The sequence below is a fragment of the Scophthalmus maximus genome, chromosome 3, assembly GCF_022379125.1.
Source record: "Scophthalmus maximus strain ysfricsl-2021 chromosome 3, ASM2237912v1, whole genome shotgun sequence".
Taxonomy (NCBI): domain Eukaryota; kingdom Metazoa; phylum Chordata; class Actinopteri; order Pleuronectiformes; family Scophthalmidae; genus Scophthalmus; species Scophthalmus maximus.
In genome coordinates this window covers 26,083,928-26,103,725 of record NC_061517.1, presented here as the reverse complement: position 1 = coordinate 26,103,725, position 19,798 = coordinate 26,083,928, and the positions used below count along the sequence as shown (strand labels likewise).

The window sequence follows — 19,798 nt, the reverse complement described above, 5'->3', positions numbered from 1 at the left end:
TGAAGACCAAACAGGTTTTATAAGTAATAGGCAAACACACGATAATATTAGAAGAGGCCTAAACATTATTAATCAAATTTCAAAAGGAACATCAAGCGCAGTCCTTCTCAGCCTTGATGCTGACAAGGCATTTGATTCAGTAGGATGGGATTTCTTATTTCAAGTTATGGAAAGATTTGGTTTTAATGATTAATTTATACAATGCCTAAGAATGCTGTAGTCCTCCCCAACAGCAAGGATAAAAGTTAACGGGAGCCTTTCAAATCAAATAATGCTACAACGAGGATGTAGGCAAGGTTGCCCATTAAGCCACTACTTTTCAATTTTTTTATGGAGCCCCTTGCCCAGGCTATCAGAGAGGAGACTGCTCTGGAGGGATGTGGGAAATGTAGAGAACAACATTTTTCTATATGCGGACGACGTCCTCGTCACAATTGAAAATCCCAGAATCTGGTATTCCATTGCTTATGAACATCCTGGGAACGTATGGGAAATATTCTGGTTATACACTGAACGCACAAAAAACCCAAGTCTTGACCTTTCGTTTTGCGCCTTCAAAGCAATTGATGGACAGGCAACAATTTACTTGGCACCAATCACAACTTAAATATCTTGGTGTCTTACTGACAAAAACCCTTTCACAATTATACGACGCTAATTATAAGCAGATCAATAAGAAAATATATGATGATCTGGGTAGGTGGAGCTTGCTCCCCCTCGACCTCGGCAGTAAAATGCGGATCATCAAAATTAATATTCTCCCAAGATTATTATACCTATTTTCAGCACTTCCAATAGAGGTTCCTGCAAAACACTTCAGAGAGTGGGATAAACAATTTCAAGATTCATTTGGAACAATAAACGACCAAGGGTGAGATATTCAACATTACAACAGCCGGTGGGGAGGGGGGGCAGGGCCCCGCCTCGTCTTAAAGATTACTACTTGTCAGCTCAGCTCAGGTATCTTGTATGTTGCTGTAACCCAGCCTATGATGCTAGGTGGAAACATACTGAGCTATCTTTAATGGAAATACCTATTCAGTCAGTCCTGGGTTGCCCTGGCAGGTTTAATGATGTTCACCAGCTGCATAATCAATGTACTAGTTTCTCTCTGAAAATGTGGTCAGACGTGGTAAAGAAATATCAGCTCCGTAGAGAAATTGGAGTGTTGAGCTGGCCTGCATTCCATCCACACTTCCTCCCAGCTTCACAGGACCATAAGTACAAACAATGGACTAAGAGAGGAATCAGCTCCTTTTGTAAGATAATAAAGAATGGAAACCTAAACTCTTTTGAGGATTTGCGTCAATCTTATGAGTTGGATAGAGAAGAGTTTTATTGTTACCTACAGATCCGCCACTTTTTTTTGAAGACAATAAAGACCCCTAATCTATCTGAACCCTCGAAAATAATTCAAATTGTTATAGACGCTTATGATTCAAAAAGTACCAAAGGTATCACTGGAAACTATGCAAAAGCTTTACTTTATTGAATAAGAACCACAGATTATATTAGACAGCGCTGGGAAAATGAAGCTAACCTAGTAATTCCAGAAGAAACGTGGCTTCAAATTTGGAAAAATCAATCCACTTCCACAAACTCTTATTTCTGGCGAGATTTCTGCTGGAAGAATCAGATAAGATTTTTTATTACCCCTATCCAAACATCAAAATGTAGTGGTACGCAGGTTTCCTGCTGGAGGGGGTGTGGTGGGATTTCTGCAGATTGTGTTCATGTTTTTTGGTCCTGTCCTGTTTATACCTTTTTGGAGGGAAGTGAGAGAGTTAATTGTGGAGACTGTGGACATAGTATTTGACTTGTCTTTTGCCTGTTTATATCTTGGAGAACTCCCTGAAGGTCTCAGTAAAGGACACACATACCTCCTGAAGATTTTCATGGTTGCAAGTAAAAAAGCAATTACTAAATGCTGGCTTCAGAGGAGTCGTCCAACCACGAGACTCTTAACAAACATTATGAACTCCATCCAGGCAATGGAGAAATTGACTTTTGTGCTGCGGCTTCAAAAGGATAAAGTAGAGGAATACTGGGAAAAATGGGATCGCTACAAACATAAAGACTCTTAATCCTATTCCATTCTATTCCAATGTGAGGATACATTTATATTGTGTACTGTACCTATGCTTTTCTTATTTGTACCTACTGTCAAATGTGGACATTGTCATGTCCTAGCCCTCCTTTGTTTGCTTGTCTCTTGTTTTATGTTCATATATAACAAAAAAAAATGTTCCTGAACATGTCCGGAGCAACATCTGTGGACATTAGTGTTGTCACATACAGCCCCTCCAGAGAAGATCAGGACCAGGTCTGACAGCAGCCTCACTGTGCTGTGAATGCTGCTATATGAATAAAGTTCATCAGGATTATTATTATTATAACTATGAAGAAGAAAATGTGAACATGGTGTCTGACCTCAGAGTCTCCAGTCGACAGTGTGGACTCTTCAGAAAACCACACAGCTCCTTCACTCCTGAATCCTGCAGCTTGTTTCCACTCAGGTCCAGTTCTGTCAGGTGGGAGGGGTTGGACTTCAGAGCTGAGGCCAGAGAAGAACAGCTGATCTCTGACAACCTGCAGCTCCACAACCTGGATAAAGAATAAAACATGAGACTTTAGTAGAAAAGTTCCTGCTGGAAATCATCCAGTGTGTGATCGTCTGTTCAGAGCTGCAGGTTCACAATGTGGAGAATCACATGATGGATAAAGAAGACAGGACTTTTCTCTCTTGTGCATCTCTGTGGTTTTGTCCTCACTCATGTTTCTATCAGCAGCCTTGTATGTGTAAACACAGACGACGTCTTCAATCACTGATCTGAACCATCAGAAGTTCCTCGTCTGTTATGAAGTTATGTTCCTATCTTTATTCAAGAGCGTGGTCTTTTGGTTTGTGTGCATCACTTAGTGATTTCTCGTTCAGGTTCTTCATTCTTTCCTTCAAAATCTGCCCTCACACTCAAATAGTTCCTTCTTGTGCTCAAATAGTTTCTTCTTGCATTCACATTTATTCTGCTTCTGCTCAAACTGTTCGCTTGTGCACAAATATATTGTTGCTCGCACTTAGATTATGTTGTTGCTCACACAGATTTCCTGCTCTCAGCTTCAACTCTTCTTCTGTGGATTGTTTCTCTCAAAAACCCTCAACCAGTAGGATTGCAGGTGTAGTGTTAACCAATTCAGCCACTCCGCCCCCCGTGAAGAAAGTGACATCTCCAAAAAACGTATTAGTGGGATGTGCACGTCGCATCTCATATCTGACATATCATAGCGAATATGATTGTATAAGTAAGCACTAATTTTCAGCCACCTACGTAAAAAATAAAGTGAAGAAAATTAAATTCTTGCAGGATCGCATTGAGCTGGATTCCATCTTACTACAGCAAACATGGCAAACCTGGAAGTCCTCGATAATCACCGTGAGCCACGACGACTGTCCGTCACATACTGATAGATGACGTCATCCTCCGGGGAACAGTTGGATTTGAGTTCACCTGAATCAACTGGTTACTCTCGGCTCCTCTCAGGAAATACACAAACTGATCAACACTGTTTTCACGATGGTTCCGCCACATTTACCACCACAGACAGTTCACACTATGACAACAATACTTTTAAACTCCGACTATCTACTGTCAAAACACACTCCAGAATGACTTGTTAACGCTGAGGCGCAGGAAGAGTCAAATACTAGTGGTTGGTAATGTTCTTTCCTGTCAGCGCAGTACTGAAGGCATGGACTTACAGTCATGATACAATGTCACTCTCCCTCCTTTTGTGTCACTATTGGGTTGTAAACTACAGATCAAGTGCTCATCAATACCGTGTTATTTAAGAGTGACCAAGATTACAATCATTACTTATCAGTTTTCAAGCATTTATTATAAGAAAAGCACGAGAAAAAAATACTATTAATTTCCAAAGGCTTCAATCATTACCACTCGTATTTGACTCTTCCTGCGCTCTAAGAGGTCAGTGAACGCACCCGCAAATTCACAGCGATCTTTCCATTGGTCAACACTACACCTGCAATCCTACTGGTTGAGGGTTTTTGAGAGGGTTGTCACACAAAACATCCACAGAAGAAGAGTTGAAGCTGAGAGCAGGAAATCTGTGTGAGCAACAACATAATCTAAGTGCGAGCAACAATATATTTGTGCACAAGCGAACAGTTTGAGCAGAAGCAGAATAAATGTGAATGCAAGAAGAAACAATTTGAGCACAAGAAAGAACTATTTGAGTGTGAGGGCAGATTTTGAAGGAAAGAATGAAGAACCTGAACGAGAAATCACTAAGTGATGCACACAAACCAAAAGACCACGCTCTTGAATAAAGATAGGAACATAACTCCATAGTCTGTCCAGTCTGTGAAAGTGCTGAGTTGAGTTTATGAACTAGTCGAACACATCTGGTCAAATGGTCGCCGCTGACGTTTAAAGACACCAGCACACCTGAGTTATTAATGACAATATACAGTGTGAACAAGGTGTCTGACCTCAGAGTCTCCAGTCGACAGTGTGGACTCTCCAGAAAACCACACAGCTCCTTCACTCCTGAATCCTGCAGCTTGTTGTAGCTCAGGTCCAGTTCTGTCAGGTGGGAGGAGTTGGACTTCAGAGCTGAGACCAGAGAAGAACAGCTGATCTCTGACAAACTACAGTCACTCAACCTGGATAAAGAATAAAACAAAGAATCAAATCATTGATAATCCTGATCAATGAGTCTTTGTCCGTCTGTTCTTGTGGATCATCACCATGTCAACACAACATTCATACACCTGTTCATGTCAACACAGACTCATGACCTGCTGCTGACCTCAGTCCAAACTGTAACGAGAAGATGAATATCAAATCAGAGATGTTCCTTCTCTCATGTGTCACGCGACCTTCTTCTCCCTGAAGGTCTGTGGGATTAAAACATGTTCAAAGTAGAGACGGGTCCTGATGGTCAAGTCCATTCAATCTGGTTCCTCAGCCAACAAATCCCTGATTGTGTCTTTCATTCACTTCCTGAGTTCAGTTGATCTGAGCCACTGTCAGTTACGGTGAACAGGACCCAGAATGCAGTGAGTGGTGAAAAAGATGATTTAATAAACAGTAACGAAAAAACTGACTTACAGTCTATCTAGGAAAAACTAACAAAGTCCAAACTCTGGTGATCCAAAAACTCCAACTGAGGCAGAAGAACCAAACCAAAACACAGAAATACAGTTAGGAACAAAAACCAACGAACAGAAACAACAAGGCACGAGACACAGGGAACTAACAGGGCAGGACCCACAGGTTGGGTGAAAATCACCTGACGAACTGACAGAGGACTGGGAGCACAAAGACTGAATACACAAGAGAAGACTGAACACAGGTGAGACATTAGGAACAGGTGAGACAGTCACAGGGACAAGGTCAAGTGAACAGACAAGAGACATGGAAACAGGAAGTGTTTCAAAATCAAGATCTCAACATAAAAAACAGAATGTCCAAACAAACCAACAGTTTTCAGTCCTGTCTGCTGATTGGTCCCTACATCACAACTACAATGACCACGTGCATCCATGAGAACACAACAACAGGTTCATACATCTGTTTTCAAGAGAAACTCAACTGGACCCTTTGAACAACAGAACTGTCAGATCCATCACTTCTGTTACACGAGCTCTGAACTATATTTCTTTGTTGAGGAGAGACGCAGCGTTTGTCATGTTCAGATGAGCAGCATCACCAGAAACCTGAGAAATATCTCAGTGTCTCCACGACTCTGGATCGCAAACACTATGACTGGTCTCACCAGAACTGAAACTTTAACATTGAACATGTTTGTGTCCAAAACAAACCCAACAGATCCAGTCAGTGAACTGACCTCAGAGTCTCCAGTCGACAATGTGGACTCTCCAGTCCAGCAGACAGAAGCTTCACTGCTGAATCCTGCAGGGAGAAGTTGTGGGTCAGGTCCAGTTCTGTCAGGTGGGAGGGGTCGGACTTCAGAGCTGAGGCCACGACTTCACAGTGAGTCTCTGAGAGTTCACAGCGAATAAATCTGTGAAGAGAGAAAATATAAAACCAGACAATCTGTGATGAAAACACACTTGATGCACATGATGAGAAAACAAGTCATGATGTATTGACCATCTGCTCTACACGTCCATGGTTCATCTCATCCAATCTCATTGTGTTGGACATGAATCAATAATCCTCCTCAGACTTTTAATGTGAATCTGTGTTTTACTTGAATCTGAGATGAATGAATGAAAAGCAGCACGTTGACTCTGATGTGCTCTCATATGTCCACACATCTGATATATCAGGACACGTCTTTACTTCTCAAACTCGTCGTCTCGACTCCCAACTGACACTGACAGGTGACGTCACTCGAGGAAACTCCTCAGCTTCCTCTGGAGACACTAAAGGTTTGATTCTGCAGTTTTCTGATGAACAGTCGTTCTCAGATCAGAAATCATTTCACACTGAGTGAACTCAACTACTGATCTATACTGATCCATCATGTCACTGATCACGTCTGGACCAATGACTGTAGATAAAGATGGACGACATGACAGCTCCCAAAAGATCTGGGTCGCCCCCTGGTGGCTGGCTGCAGTACAGGTCATGAACTGGGTGTCAAACAACTGAAAACCTGTCTCAATGAAAGGAAGGTTGCCTTCTGGTAATATGGAGTTACTGTGTTGAAAGGAGAGAGAAGTGACAGAAGCACTGATGATGCTGTTCTGACGCTTCTCAACTCACTCACTAAACAACTTGTGCATCCTAGAGGATATGCCAGGGTCTTATTAGTGGACTTCAGTTCAGCTTTCAACTCAATGAAAACCCACATTCTCCTGAAAAGGCCAATTGATCTCAACATCAGTCATGGACTAGTTCTCTGGATCAGAGACTTTCTTACTTGCCCCTAGGAGATCCTCTCTTCAGCCAGTTTGAGCCCTTGACCTCTGGGAGGCGCTATAGAGTCACTGGCCACTGTAAACCTCTTCAGATTATTTTATTCCTCGTGCCATAATTTAAAAAAATAAAGATATTGTGGCTTCAGTTTCGTGCAGTGGGAGGAAGTGGAGACACGTCGTCCATCACTGGTCTGGACTCACCGAGCCGTTCTGCAGTTCCTCACAGCTGGGATCAGTCTCCATCGTCCCTCCAATGATGTGTTGTACTTGTTCAGGTCCAACTCAACCAGAACCTCCTCTGACATCTGCAGCATGTAGGCCAGAGCAGAGCAGTGGATCTCAGAGAGTTCCTTCTCTGATCTGTTCTCTGACTTGAGGAACTCTTGGATCTCCTGATGTACTGAGAGGTCGTTCATCTCTATCAGACAGTGGAAGATGTTGATGCTTCTGTCAGGAGAGATTTCATAACTGTTCATCTTCTTCAGATTGTTGATGACTCTCTGGATGATCGTTGGATGGTTCTCTGTCCGACCCATCAGGCCTCTTAAGAGTCTCTGGTTGGACTCCAGAGAGAGGCCGTGAAGGAAGCGAACAAACAGATCCAGGTGGCCATTTTGACTTTCGAGGGATTTCTCCATCGTCATCTTCAGGAAGTTTTCCAGTAGAGAGTCATGTTGTGTGTTGATCCATTTTGTTCCCAGGAAGTCGTACAGTACTTTTGTGTTTCTGTTGGTGACACAGTGGAACATGTAGACTGCAGCCAGAAACTCCTGAACGCTCAGATGAACAAAGCAGTAGACGGTTTTCTGGAAGATCACACACTCTCTTCTGAAGATCTCAGTACAAACTCCGGAGTACACCGAGGCCTCTGTGACGTCAAGACCACAGCGCTCCAGGTCTTCTTGGTAGAACATGATGTTTCCTGTCTGCAGATGTTCAAACGCCAGCCTCCCCAGCTTCAGGAGAACTTTCCTGTCGACCTCCGTCAGCTCCTGTGGCCTCGTCTCATGTCCTTCATGATACTTGTTCTTCTTCCTCTGTGTCTGAACCAGCAGGAAGTGTGAGTACAGGTCAGTCAGGGTCTTGGGCAGCTCTTCTCTCTGGTCTGTGGTCAACATGTGCTCCAGAACTGTAGCACTGATCCAGCAGAAGACTGGGATTTGACACATGATGTGGAGGCTCCTGGACGTCTTCACGTGTGAGATGATTCTGCTGGACAGCTCTTCATCACTGAACCTTCTCCTGAAGTACTCCTCCTTCTGGGCGTCGGTGAAGCCTCGTACCTCTGTCACCCTGTCAACACAAGTAGAAGGGATCTGATTGGCCGCCGCAGGTCGGGAGGTTATCCAGACGAGAGCGGAGGGAAGCAGATTCCCCTGGATGAGGTTCGTCAGCAGCTCGTTGACTGATGAGCTCTGTGTGACACCAGACACAACCTCCCTGTGGTTGAAATCCAGAGAAAGTCGGCTTTCATCCAGGCCATCAAAGATGAACAACAGTCTACAGACAGCGAGCTTCTCCTCTGTGACCTTCTGTAATGATGGATGGAAAACACGGAGCAGCGTGAGCAGACTGTGCTGCTGGTCTCTGATCAGGTTCAGCTCCCTGAACGAAAGCAGAATCAGCAGACTGACGTCTTGGTTTTCCAAACCCTCGGCCCAGTCCAGAGTGAACTTCTGCACCGAGAAGGTTTTTCCAACGCCAGCGACGCCGTTCGTCAGGACGACTCTGATGCGTCTCTGCTGGTCGGGTCCATCTTTAAAGATGTCGTGGCACTTGATGGGAGTTTCATGGACGGTCTTCTTCTTGGAAGTCGTCTCCAGCTGCCTCACCTCATGTTGGGTATTGACCTCTTCACTCTGTCCCTCTGTGATGTAGAGCTCAGTGAAGATCCTGTTGAGGAGGGTTTCACTTCCTCTGTCATCACTTCCTTCAGTCACACATTCACATCTCCTCCTCAGACTGATCTTATGTTCATCTAGAACCTGCTGCAGACCACCATCTGCTGAAAGACAAGAACCAGAGTCAGACTGAAGACAGAGAGTCTGATGATCACTTTCATTAGATACGTCCAACTATAAACAGAGAAATCTTTGTCTTTCTGTTTCAGGAATTTCTATACAACCGCTCATACGATCGACTTCAATCTTGGGTGTTTGGCTGAGGACCAGAGGAAGTGCAGTGTTGACTCCGAAGGTATTTTGATGAATACAAACAATAAATCATCTATATAAACCGTACACAACATGTAACTGTAAGTTGGATGAAAGTGCAGCAATAACACATGAACCTTGTCGAGTGTGAAGTTGTTTGAATGATGCCTCATGAAAAGCTGCCAGCTGGATTAAAGCTCAACAATCAGACACACGTCAGTGCTGTATGATTGAACAAATGAACCATCAGACAGAAGTTCAGTGTCACTCTGCACAGAGCTGCTCTGACCTGCTGTCTGAGCTCCAGGTCCTGTTCTGGATCTTTGTCCACACTGGGGACAGGAGGACTCTCCTGGTGAACCCGACTGGTCCCAGTATGAGGTGATGCAGCGTCTGCAGAGCCAGTGTCCACAGCTGGTGGAGACTGGATCCTTCAGGACGTCCTGACAAGAAGCACAGCAGGACGGCAGCTTCTCCTCAGAAACATGACTCCTCTTCTCTCTGTGGACACGGAGACTTTTCTTCATGACACATTGCATCAGCGATGGCAAACCCACAGCTCACCAGTCGAATGCAAACATCATCTCAGACAATCTTTTACACGTTACATGCAGTTATACTTTTGCAAGTTGTGGTGTAAACATTTCCATCGACTTTTTCCATTTTTGTAGCTTTGAAAATGAAAAATGTTTCATCAGTGCTGCTTCTCTTCAATGTTCCTGCACAAAACCTCTGAGCAGCTTCAATAAAGAACAAACACAATGTGACTGTGACTTCAGAGAAATCCTGAGTAAAGATCTTTGACAGCGACTAATAAATGTGAAACAGTCTCTTACTCAGAGTGTGAGGGTCCAGGTTCACCACTGAAGTCCAGAGGTTCATCTTTGGACCGGTCACTCTTCATGGACACAAAGCTGAACACTGGAGACTCTGATCTTTGTCTGTGGACAAATCAAATTAGAGCTGCAACCGTTAATCGCTTAGTAATCAATAGCGAAATGAATCGCCAACTAATTTGATAATCAAATTTATCGGTTCAATTAGTTCTCATGAAAAAAAAGGCAAAATTCTCTGATTTCAGCTTCTTAAATGTGAATATTTTTGGATTTCTTTGCTCCTCTGTGACAGTAAACTCAATATATCTTTGGTGTGGACAAAACAAAACATCATCTCAGGGTTTGGGAAACACGATCAACATTTTCAGTTTCATGACATTTTATGGATCGAACAGTTATCGATTGATCTAGAAAATAAATGACAGAGACATCGATTATGAACATAATCATTAGTTGCAGCCCTAAAACAAATATGTTAATCACATCATCAGAACTTGTAATGAGCATCTTCCCATTGTTAACATTTCCTCTGTGACTGGAAACTGTGAAGAGTTTCTACATCGACATGTTGGAGGTTGATTTACTGAACCAGACACAACGTGAGGTGTGGACACAGTCTCTTACTCAGAGTGTGAGGGTCCAGGTTCAGGACTGAAGTTTGGAGGATGACCTTTGGACCAGTCACTCTTCATGGACACACAGCTGAACACTGGAGACTCTGCTCTGTCCTCGTCTTCCTCCAGATCACTCATCTTCTCTGGTCTGAGAGGTGAAGCTCCAACACTGGAGACACACGAGCTCATTATGATAAACTCAGTCCTCGTTTCTTTACATGTAGAATTAAAACCACACATATTTTATATACATCCAAAGTTCGGCAATGGTCTCGTGACTGATCACCAGGTTTAAACAGAGTTTCTGAGGCAAAACGATCAGAGAAGTTCATCGAACAAGATCCAAACAAAGTCCTAGTTTTACCACAGTCAAGAGCAAACAACCTGGTGACAGATCATAACTTTAATGTAACAGAAAAAGAAGTCTGACCAGGATTCCAGAAGACCACGCCCACTGACTGACACACACACACACACACACACACACACACATGCTCACACACAGACACACACAGACACACACACACATACCCACACGCATAAACACAGACACACACAGAGACACACACACACACACACACACACACAGAGACACACACACACACACAGAGACACAGACGCACACACACACAGACACACACACACACACACACACACACATGCTCACACACAGAGACACACACACACACACACACACACACACACACAGAGACACACACACACACACAGAGACACAGACGCACACACACACAGACACACACACACACACACACACACACACACAGACACACACACACACACACACACACACACACACACACACACACACTGAACTAATCGCAGTCACAGAGTGTTTGTGTTGATCATGTTCTTACTGTAACAATGATCAATAAAAACATGGCGCCTCTCTCGGGGCCCCTGGCTCTTTGTGCACGGGCCTCACCTGCATCACCAACTGATCGGAGAACAGCTTCTACACACTCGTCTCATGTTGGTAAATGCCATATTTATTATTAATGAATGAGAGAAAAAACTCAAGTCAAACAATATGAACTCACCTTCGGTAGTTTCCTGTTTTTCCTCCTGTTCTGCTCAGTTGAGACTGACTGAACACTTTCGATTTCATCTGCTCCTCCCCCTGTGTGTGTGTGTGTGTGTGTGTGTGTGTGTGTGTCTGTGTGTGTGTGTGTCTGTGTTTTGTCTTTGTCACGAGCCGGCGATGCCCCCTAGTGGTCGAACACAGACATTGCACCAATACACATACATAGCATATATATATATATATATATATATATATATAAATCAACCAGTGGCTCATACAAACAGAGAAACAAATCACTCACTCAACTACAGTTACCGAATGTTCTTTGTTCCAACCCTAATGTACATGAATAATACATCCATGTTTATTTAATTGGTTGTGGGTCAGACGAGGCTCTGACTGTTTAAACGACATTTAAATGGAAAGGGATGTTTTCTTTTCTTTTTTTTTAACCCTAACCCCTAATGTGGATCAGGTGAACCAATCCAACGCTGCTTTGAAAAGCCGTGACGACAGTCATCGTATGGTCATCTGGATTACGTGATTGTGGACAGGAAAAACACTGGATGCAAAAAACCGGATCATTCTAATCCAGATTCAGTGTTTTAGTGTAAATCCCGGGCGTCGGGATCATGCCCGAATCTCCCGATTACCCACTCCGGCCCTGTATATAGCCGATACTCTCTCTCAACGGCTCTGCTCGCCTAGTTCTGCGGGACACGCAGGTGAGGGACAGAAGAACCACATTTCCCATAATGCCCCGCGCCGCCGATAAGGACAGTACAAGACGCCTCTTCCGGACCCGGAAGCGTCGTCGTCGCTGTCAACAAGAGACGTTGTCGTCGACGTTTGTAAATGAGGTAAAAGACTTTACGTTTCTTCTTGACCACCGTGTCTGTGTCTGGGTGTGTGGCGGTGTGTGTGCGCGAGTTATGTTTCAATGGAAAGTGTCAACAGGTCATCGGTTCGTCATGAACCGGCGGCGCGAGGAATTGGACCCTGGCGAGCCGCCGTACTCGTGGTCTCATAACTAAGGACGTCACACTTTACCGTAGTTTTGTTTTTTTCCATAACTTTATTGTGTACCTATCAAAACAGGCTGATATGTTCTTTTCACTTAGACCTGTAGTACAAAACGACTGAGCGAATATAGGAACTAGAACATTTGACAAATCATACAAGTACAAAATAAATTGAAATAATTTAATTAAATACCTCATATACAGCAAAGAGTAAAACGAAACAACTAGTGTAACATCATCATCTCATGAGGGCCTATACTCTCACATACAGGTCAACATCATATCCTTACATAATAGCAAATCATAATATCCTTACAAAATTTTAATAAAACAGAGGTCTAATCTAATCTGATCTGGAATCACAAAGTGCCAGTTTTCATTAACAACCAAGACTTGTTTGTATTTCGCAAGTTTTTTTTTTAAATCAAACAGTTCATATTTGAAAAGGAAGAAATAGAGGTTTAGAAGCAGTAACTCCACTTCTGTGGACCAATCGTACACTTCACGAGTGCTCGTCGTACAAACACGTTTGAGGTGACGTTGCTCGGAGAGAAGAACCGTGTCATTGTGAAAATTCATAGAGTTACAAAGTGCGTAATTTCTCGGTGCAACTCCGCGACCAGATGCCGCCAGAAAATTACAAAAATCACACACTGGGGCTTTAAATCAAAATCACATTTTGACAAAAAAATTCTACACTCCCAAAGTTTAAGAACATTTTTGAAGGAAGACTGAACCAAAAGCATTCATATAGATTAATAAAGTTTTGAAACCGCTTCAGACCTCCCTCCTGCAGCGATTTAATGATCAAACAAAATTATAATTATTATTATGAGGGATATCTAGAGAGTGAGCCGGGTGAATGAGTCTTGAAGGGCCTTCCATTTTTGTGAGAAGAATTCTTCCAACATTGATAAATCCCTTTGAAACCAAATGTTTTAAGTTGTTTTAAATGTTTTTCAAGATATTTTCAAATTAAGCTTTTCTCTATTTTTTTTCTAAATCCTTGGAAATAATAATCCCTAGGTATTTGACTTGGTTTTTAGTTTCTATGCCCTGTTAGAGGGTGATCGTGGAGTGCCATCAATTCACATTTATTTAAATTCAAGTAAAGTCCTGAGGCCTTTGAAAGGGGGAGATGATTTTTCAGAGCTTTTGGAATTTGTGCCTCATTTTTTAAGGAATGCGGTCGTATCATCCGCCAGTTGACTTATGATTAGTGGGCATCCCATTGCATCCAATCACACTAAGGTTTTTACTGCTCACTTTTGGAATCACACAAGTTTCACAATCCACTTAAAATCTCTGCATGTTTGTTGAGCAGGAGAAGATACTGGGATTTTTATTTTTTGGGGTTGGATGCTACAAATTTCACTGATCAGTGTGTCCTTCTCCCACTCACCATGTTCCCACCAGGCAGCAGGGCGACCCTCGGACGCGCAGCGGTGCCCCCTCCCCCTCAGACTGCCTCCCCCTCCTCAGCCGCCTCAGCGACACCGAATGTGGAAGTGACACTAACGCCGACCCAGTAAAGCACGAAGTGAGAGACAGTCAGGTGTCGGTCAAAGATTGACTGTGGGGGGGGGGGGGGGGGGGAGTCACGAGCTGAAAGCAAGAGAGCTCGGTGTTGCAGAGCAGGAAGTTCTCCCAGTTTCACTGCGGCCGTGGACAAGGTAAGGTTGTGTGATGAAACACTGAGGCTCATGTGACACTGAGAGAAAGGGTGGTAGTTCATTATTACTAGATTAGATTAGATTCTTTTTCCAAAGGAGCAGCTGTGATTGTCTTAAGGGATGGAGGTTCACTTTAAGATTTAGCGTCATTTACATTTCATTTATTAACTTTTCTGGCAGGTAGCTGCTGTTTTTTTTTCATCGCAGCTGACAGGGTGAGCAGGAAGATGAGCACGACTTGATTTGGTGAATACATAAAGTGAAAATTGAGCTCCGCGTTTCCATTTTGCCTCAGCAGCATTTCAGTGAATATTGGATTAAGCTTCACACAGATTAGAGAGCGTAAGTATGAAATAGGGGGAATGTGCATGTTTACTAAGATAAAAGATTATAACAAATGTAAAACCATGATGTGTATCTGCAGAAGGGGTACACGTGGATGTTTTTAGATGAGGAAATCAAAATGTGTAACACGCTACAAAGATGTTTAAAAAAAAATACACAAAAAAAAACAAGATGCTCAACAAATGTAAAAGTGAGGCATGTACGGCGATGTGTGTATGAATGGGAATGTATTTAGTTTTGATTATTTCATTTATTTAGTTTTGTTATCTTCTGTAGGTAATATGAGTGTTAATGTGTGATACTGTATGTATATACGGAAACTAATGATCATACATTTAATAAGATTGATAAGATCCCGAGGAACCTGAGAACAACATATAAATCAAAATATAATGTGAAAGGTAGGTGGTGTAATAAGTAGGGCTGCAACAATTAATCCATTAGTAATCAACTGCTGAATTAATCGCCAACTATTTTGATAATCAATTAATCGGCTCAAGTAGATTGTATTCTCTGATTTCAGCTTCTTAAATGTAAATGTGTTCTGGTACTTTGCTCCTCTGTGACAGTTAACTGAATGTCTTTGGTGTGTGGACAAAACAAAACATCATGTTGGAGTTTTGGGAAACACGATCGACATTTTTCTCCATCTTATGAACCAAACAACTAATCGACTAATCAACAGGTTAATCGATATTGAAAATAATCGTCAGTTGCAGCCCTAGTAATAAGCAAATGTTTCAGCCTACGCAGTTAGGTCAGAATTGAATATAAAAGAGTTTTATACACTATTTTTTATTTTTTTCTATTCACCTTATGAATGTGATGCGTATTGTTTTTAAATAAGAACCATATAGACTTCCTTTGTTGGGGTTGAATGAGCAGCACATCACTCTCGTCTGTCTGACCTCTACGCCGCCCCGCCGCGCTTTCTCACCAATTTTTTTATTCTTTGTCATGTGTGTTCAGCCGACGGATCCCTCCAGGATGAGATCCCTCGTGATCTTCTACGCGTGCTACGCGCTGTGCCTGGGCCTGGGCCTGGCCTGCCTGGCGTGCGTGTGCGCGTGGAGCGGCCGCTGGCGCGGCGGCTTCGCCTGGGACGGCTCGGAGCTGCAGTTCAACTGGCACCCCGTCCTGATGGTCGCCGGCCTGGTGGTGGTGTACGGCAACGGTGAGCCACTTCTCAATATTTTTATAGTAGAAGTTTCACTTCTGCTTCTCACTTCTGCTCTGACGGTCAGACAGCGTGAAGGTAACTGCACAGAGTCGTCATCACGACATTATTACTGCACCAGACCCATCGTCACCCAGTGCACGAGAGGTTTGTGGCTATATTTTGCACAGTTGTGAGACAAGTTCCTGCTACAACAGGTGTTTCCAGGACCAAGTATTACACACACACACACACTCACACTCACTCACTCACTCACTCACTCACAACACACTCACTCACTCACTCACTCACTCACTCACAACACACACACACACACACACACACTCACTCACTCACTCACTCACTCACTCACAACACACTCACTCACTCACTCACTCACTCACTCACAACACACACACACACACACACTCACTCACTCACTCACTCACTCACTCACTCACTCACTCACTCACTCACTCACAACACACACTCACTCACTCACTCACTCACTCATTCACAACACACACTCACTCACTCACACTCACTCACTCACTCACTCACTTACTCACTCACAACACACTCACTCACTCACTTACTCACTCACAACACACTCACTCACTCACTCACTCACTCACAACACACTCACTCACTCACTCACTCACTCACAACACACTCACTCACTCACTCACTCACAACACACACACTCACTCACTCACTCACTCACTCATTCACAACACACACACACTCACTCACACTCACTCACTCACTCACTCACTTACTCACTCACAACACACTCACTCACTCACTTACTCACTCACAACACACTCACTCACTCACTCACTCACAACACACTCACTCACTCACTCACTCACAACACACACACTCACACACTCACTCACTCACTCACTCACAACACACTCACTCACTCACTCACTCACTCAGTCACTCACAACACACACACTCACTCACTCACTTACTCACTCACAACACACTCACTCACTCACTCACACACTCACTCACAACACACTCACTCACTCACTCACAACACACACACACACACTCACTCACTCACTCACTCACTCATTCACAACACACACACACTCACTCACACTCACTCACACACTCACTCACACACTCACTCACTCACTCACTCACTTACTCACTCACAACACACTCACTCACTCACTCACTCACAACACACTCACTCACTCACTCACTCACTCACTCACTCACAACACACACACTCACACACTCACTCACTCACTCACTCACTCACAACACACTCACTCACTCACTCACTCACTCACTCACTCAGTCACTCACAACACACACACACACTCACACACTCACTCACTCACTCACTCACTCATTCACAACACACACACACACTCACTCACACTCACTCACAACACACACAGACACTCACTCACTCACTCACACTCACTCACTCACTCACTCACTCACTCACTCACTCACTCAAAGCTTACAAGTATGCACACAAGTCCAAGAGACTAAAATCCATAAATGCCCTCGTAGTATCAACACAAAAACAGGCCAAAACTAAATCAGCGCATAAATACATGTGGAATCAAATTGCGTCCAGATATTGCAAAAAGCCCCCGTTTCCCCCGTTGATGATAAAATACACACTTACAGTTTAATATATCAACATTTTAACATGAGAATCAGTCCTTGAACAGGAAACGTCGCAATTGGAAGTATCAATATTACATTATCAATCCGCACATGAACGTCACAATCAACTTTCTGGAGAAACCGTTAGCTGCACAGTCAGAATGTAACATGTCAACAGTTTGAATCATCTATTTACTTAATAATTACTAATATTTACTAATATAATAATGCTGTATAAAATAACTTATAATATTCATTCATATAATAATGTTTACTTTATAACCATCTAGCTGTTTCGTACACAGATGTCAAATATGGTCCGAAAAAACGACAGAGAAGTCTGGAAAATGTGAAGGAGCCCTGTAAATGTTTAGCAGAACATCAGGTGAAGGGCAGTAAACCTCTCGTTCGCTGCTTCTGAACGAGGGCAAAACAAAACAATCATGTGACAGTTTGTAATAAAATGAAACATTGTGTCGTGGAAAGGTCACTATCAAAGGCAAAGGTCAACGTAGGCAGCGTGGGCCACAACTCTCATATTTGTTGGACTTGCGGCGATAATTCACACAACTGCTCGACCTCGTGAACATCACCGACACTTCGGCTACAGATTATTAGAAATTATTATTAACTACTAAGTACTGTAGTTTGACCTCTGAACATGATTTACTGCACCGATGACCAGGGGTTCACAACGACAGACATCTTGTTCGTACAGTATCAAGAGGTGAAAAAGGGAAACAAAAGCTCTACATGAGTTTGACAAAACATGTGAAACAGCCATATTCACTTTGTTCAGGTGGTTAGGGGTCGTCGGTGGAATGTCGTCGTTCCAATTACGAAATATACAGTTGAAATGAAATACAGTTTCTTCAGGACCAGGGCGGAGAAGTTTGAACATTAGTGAAATAAAGGATCTGATTATCTGTACTTGGATACTTGAAGCAGATTCTTTAAAAAGCCAGTTGGTCCAGTTAAGCAATGCAACACCAATATTATTCTCCGTCATAATTCATCCACCATTCATATTTGAATACCTGATTAATAATGCTTTTTTTTTTACCGTGTCCCATCTTTTTGTTCTACTACCGTGTCTGTATATGGGAATGAATGTCGTAGATCAGCTTTTATTGGCTCCTCCTGCACATTTCATTAAAATGTTCTAATCAATTCAAATTAAAAAAAAGCTGATATCTCAGATCCCACATTTCCCATAATGCAACACAGTGCATCTTTCCTTGTCGTCCTACCTCCACGCCTCCCATATTGTGGCCCTCAGCGCTGAACTGATACAAGCCCCGCCCACTCGTTGCGTCTCTGCCCCACAGGAGCTGTGTTGTACCGCGTCCCGCTGACCTGGGGTCACAACAAACTCCCCTGGAAGCTGCTCCACGCCGCACTGATGCTCAGCGCCCTGGTCCTGTCCATCGTGGGACTCTGTGCCGTGTTCGGCTTCCACAACGCCAAAAACATCGCCAACCTCTACTCCTTGCACAGCTGGATCGGAATCGCTGCCACCGCTCTTTTCGCCGCGCAGGTACGTTCCTTTAAACTGACCCGCCGACATTCATCGGGGGTCGTTTTCCCCTGCTCGCTCACCCTGTGGATGTCCGTCCGTTCTAGTGGGCGGTGGGCGCGGCGGGCTTCCTCCTGCCCTGCGCCCCCGGCTCACTGCGCAGGCTCCTGAAACCCGTCCACGCGTGGATGGGAGCGGGCATCCTGACGCTCAGCATCGCCGCCTGCATCTCCGGAATCAACGAGAAACTCTTCTTTTCTCTGTGAGTGTCGTGTTGTTTACGAACATACGTTTTTCGATCTGGCACAGCGTGCAAGCGTTCTCCGCCTTCCTTTTCCCCACAGTAAGGGAACGGCGAATGGAACCCAGCCGTACTCCAGCCTCCCGCCCGAGGCTCTGTTGGGGAACTCTCTAGGCGTTTTGATAGTGGCCTTCGGATTGGTTGTCCTGAAGATTTTGTCCAACCGTGACTGGCAGCGGCCGGACTCCCGGCCCGAGGACGCGTCCTACACGGTGAGAGCGCAAAGAGGCGAGAGGGGGGTTTCATTTGGTTAAGGCGGTTTGGTAATAATCCTAATCCGCTCTCTTCCACAGCCGTTGTTTCAGGAAGAAACTTCATGAATGAAGGAAAATGTCTAAAGTGCTCACACCGCATCAAAACCTGCCCAGACAAGCTCTGTTCCAGCCCAACGCAGATCTCCGAGACGCAGAATGTTCTCCTGTAAAAGGGTGATGAGGTGCCCGGAGTGTGTAACAATGATATGCAGCTCTATGTATTTATTTTGAAATGATGTTTAATGTCGCTTTTTGTTTTTGCTCAAAGAAAAAATAAAAGTACGTTCACGTTACTCTCCGATTGTAACTTTCACTTCGTACAGTGGGGCTGTTGCTGGGTCCAC

The 19,798-nt window shown here is 43.8% G+C and overlaps 2 protein-coding genes across 16 annotated transcripts in view; one reads left to right on the top strand and one right to left on the bottom strand.

Moving 5' to 3' along the window:
* The window catches only part of LOC118314126 (NACHT, LRR and PYD domains-containing protein 12), a 593,122-nt gene extending 581,402 nt beyond the window's left edge, over positions 1-11,720 (bottom strand). For 4 of the 13 annotated variants that reach the window (XM_047331103.1, XM_047331106.1, XM_047331104.1 and 1 more), the window contains exon 1: positions 11,569-11,698. In XM_047331103.1, the coding sequence (XP_047187059.1) occupies positions 11,569-11,636 (68 nt within the window). In that variant the 5' untranslated portion in view covers positions 11,637-11,698. Of the gene's footprint in view, positions 1-2,430; positions 2,605-4,507; positions 4,682-5,868; positions 6,046-7,108; positions 8,913-9,349; positions 9,562-9,896; positions 10,002-10,520; positions 10,680-11,385; positions 11,410-11,568 lie in introns of those variants that run through there. The other 9 variants (XM_035640314.2, XM_047331101.1, XM_047331102.1 and 6 more) reach the window with 8 other exon arrangements.
* A 557-nt stretch (positions 11,721-12,277) lies between these two features.
* LOC118314145 (lysosomal membrane ascorbate-dependent ferrireductase CYB561A3) lies at positions 12,278-19,747 on the top strand. 3 transcript variants are annotated; one of them, XM_035640370.2, is made up of 7 exons: positions 12,278-12,412; positions 13,991-14,114; positions 15,562-15,766; positions 18,712-18,920; positions 19,007-19,161; positions 19,244-19,412; positions 19,494-19,747. In XM_035640370.2, the coding sequence occupies exons 1-7, from the start codon at positions 12,408-12,410 to the stop codon at positions 19,518-19,520; spliced, it is 894 nt and encodes a 297-aa protein (XP_035496263.2). In that variant the 5' UTR covers positions 12,278-12,407; the 3' UTR covers positions 19,521-19,747. The 3 variants fall into 3 exon arrangements, with proteins under 3 accessions (XP_035496263.2, XP_035496264.1, XP_035496266.1); XM_035640371.2 differs by lacking the exon at positions 12,278-12,412 and having other exon boundaries at positions 14,101-14,247; XM_035640373.2 differs by lacking the exons at positions 12,278-12,412; positions 13,991-14,114 and adding an exon at positions 14,436-14,589.
* Positions 19,748-19,798: the final 51 nt, after the last annotated feature.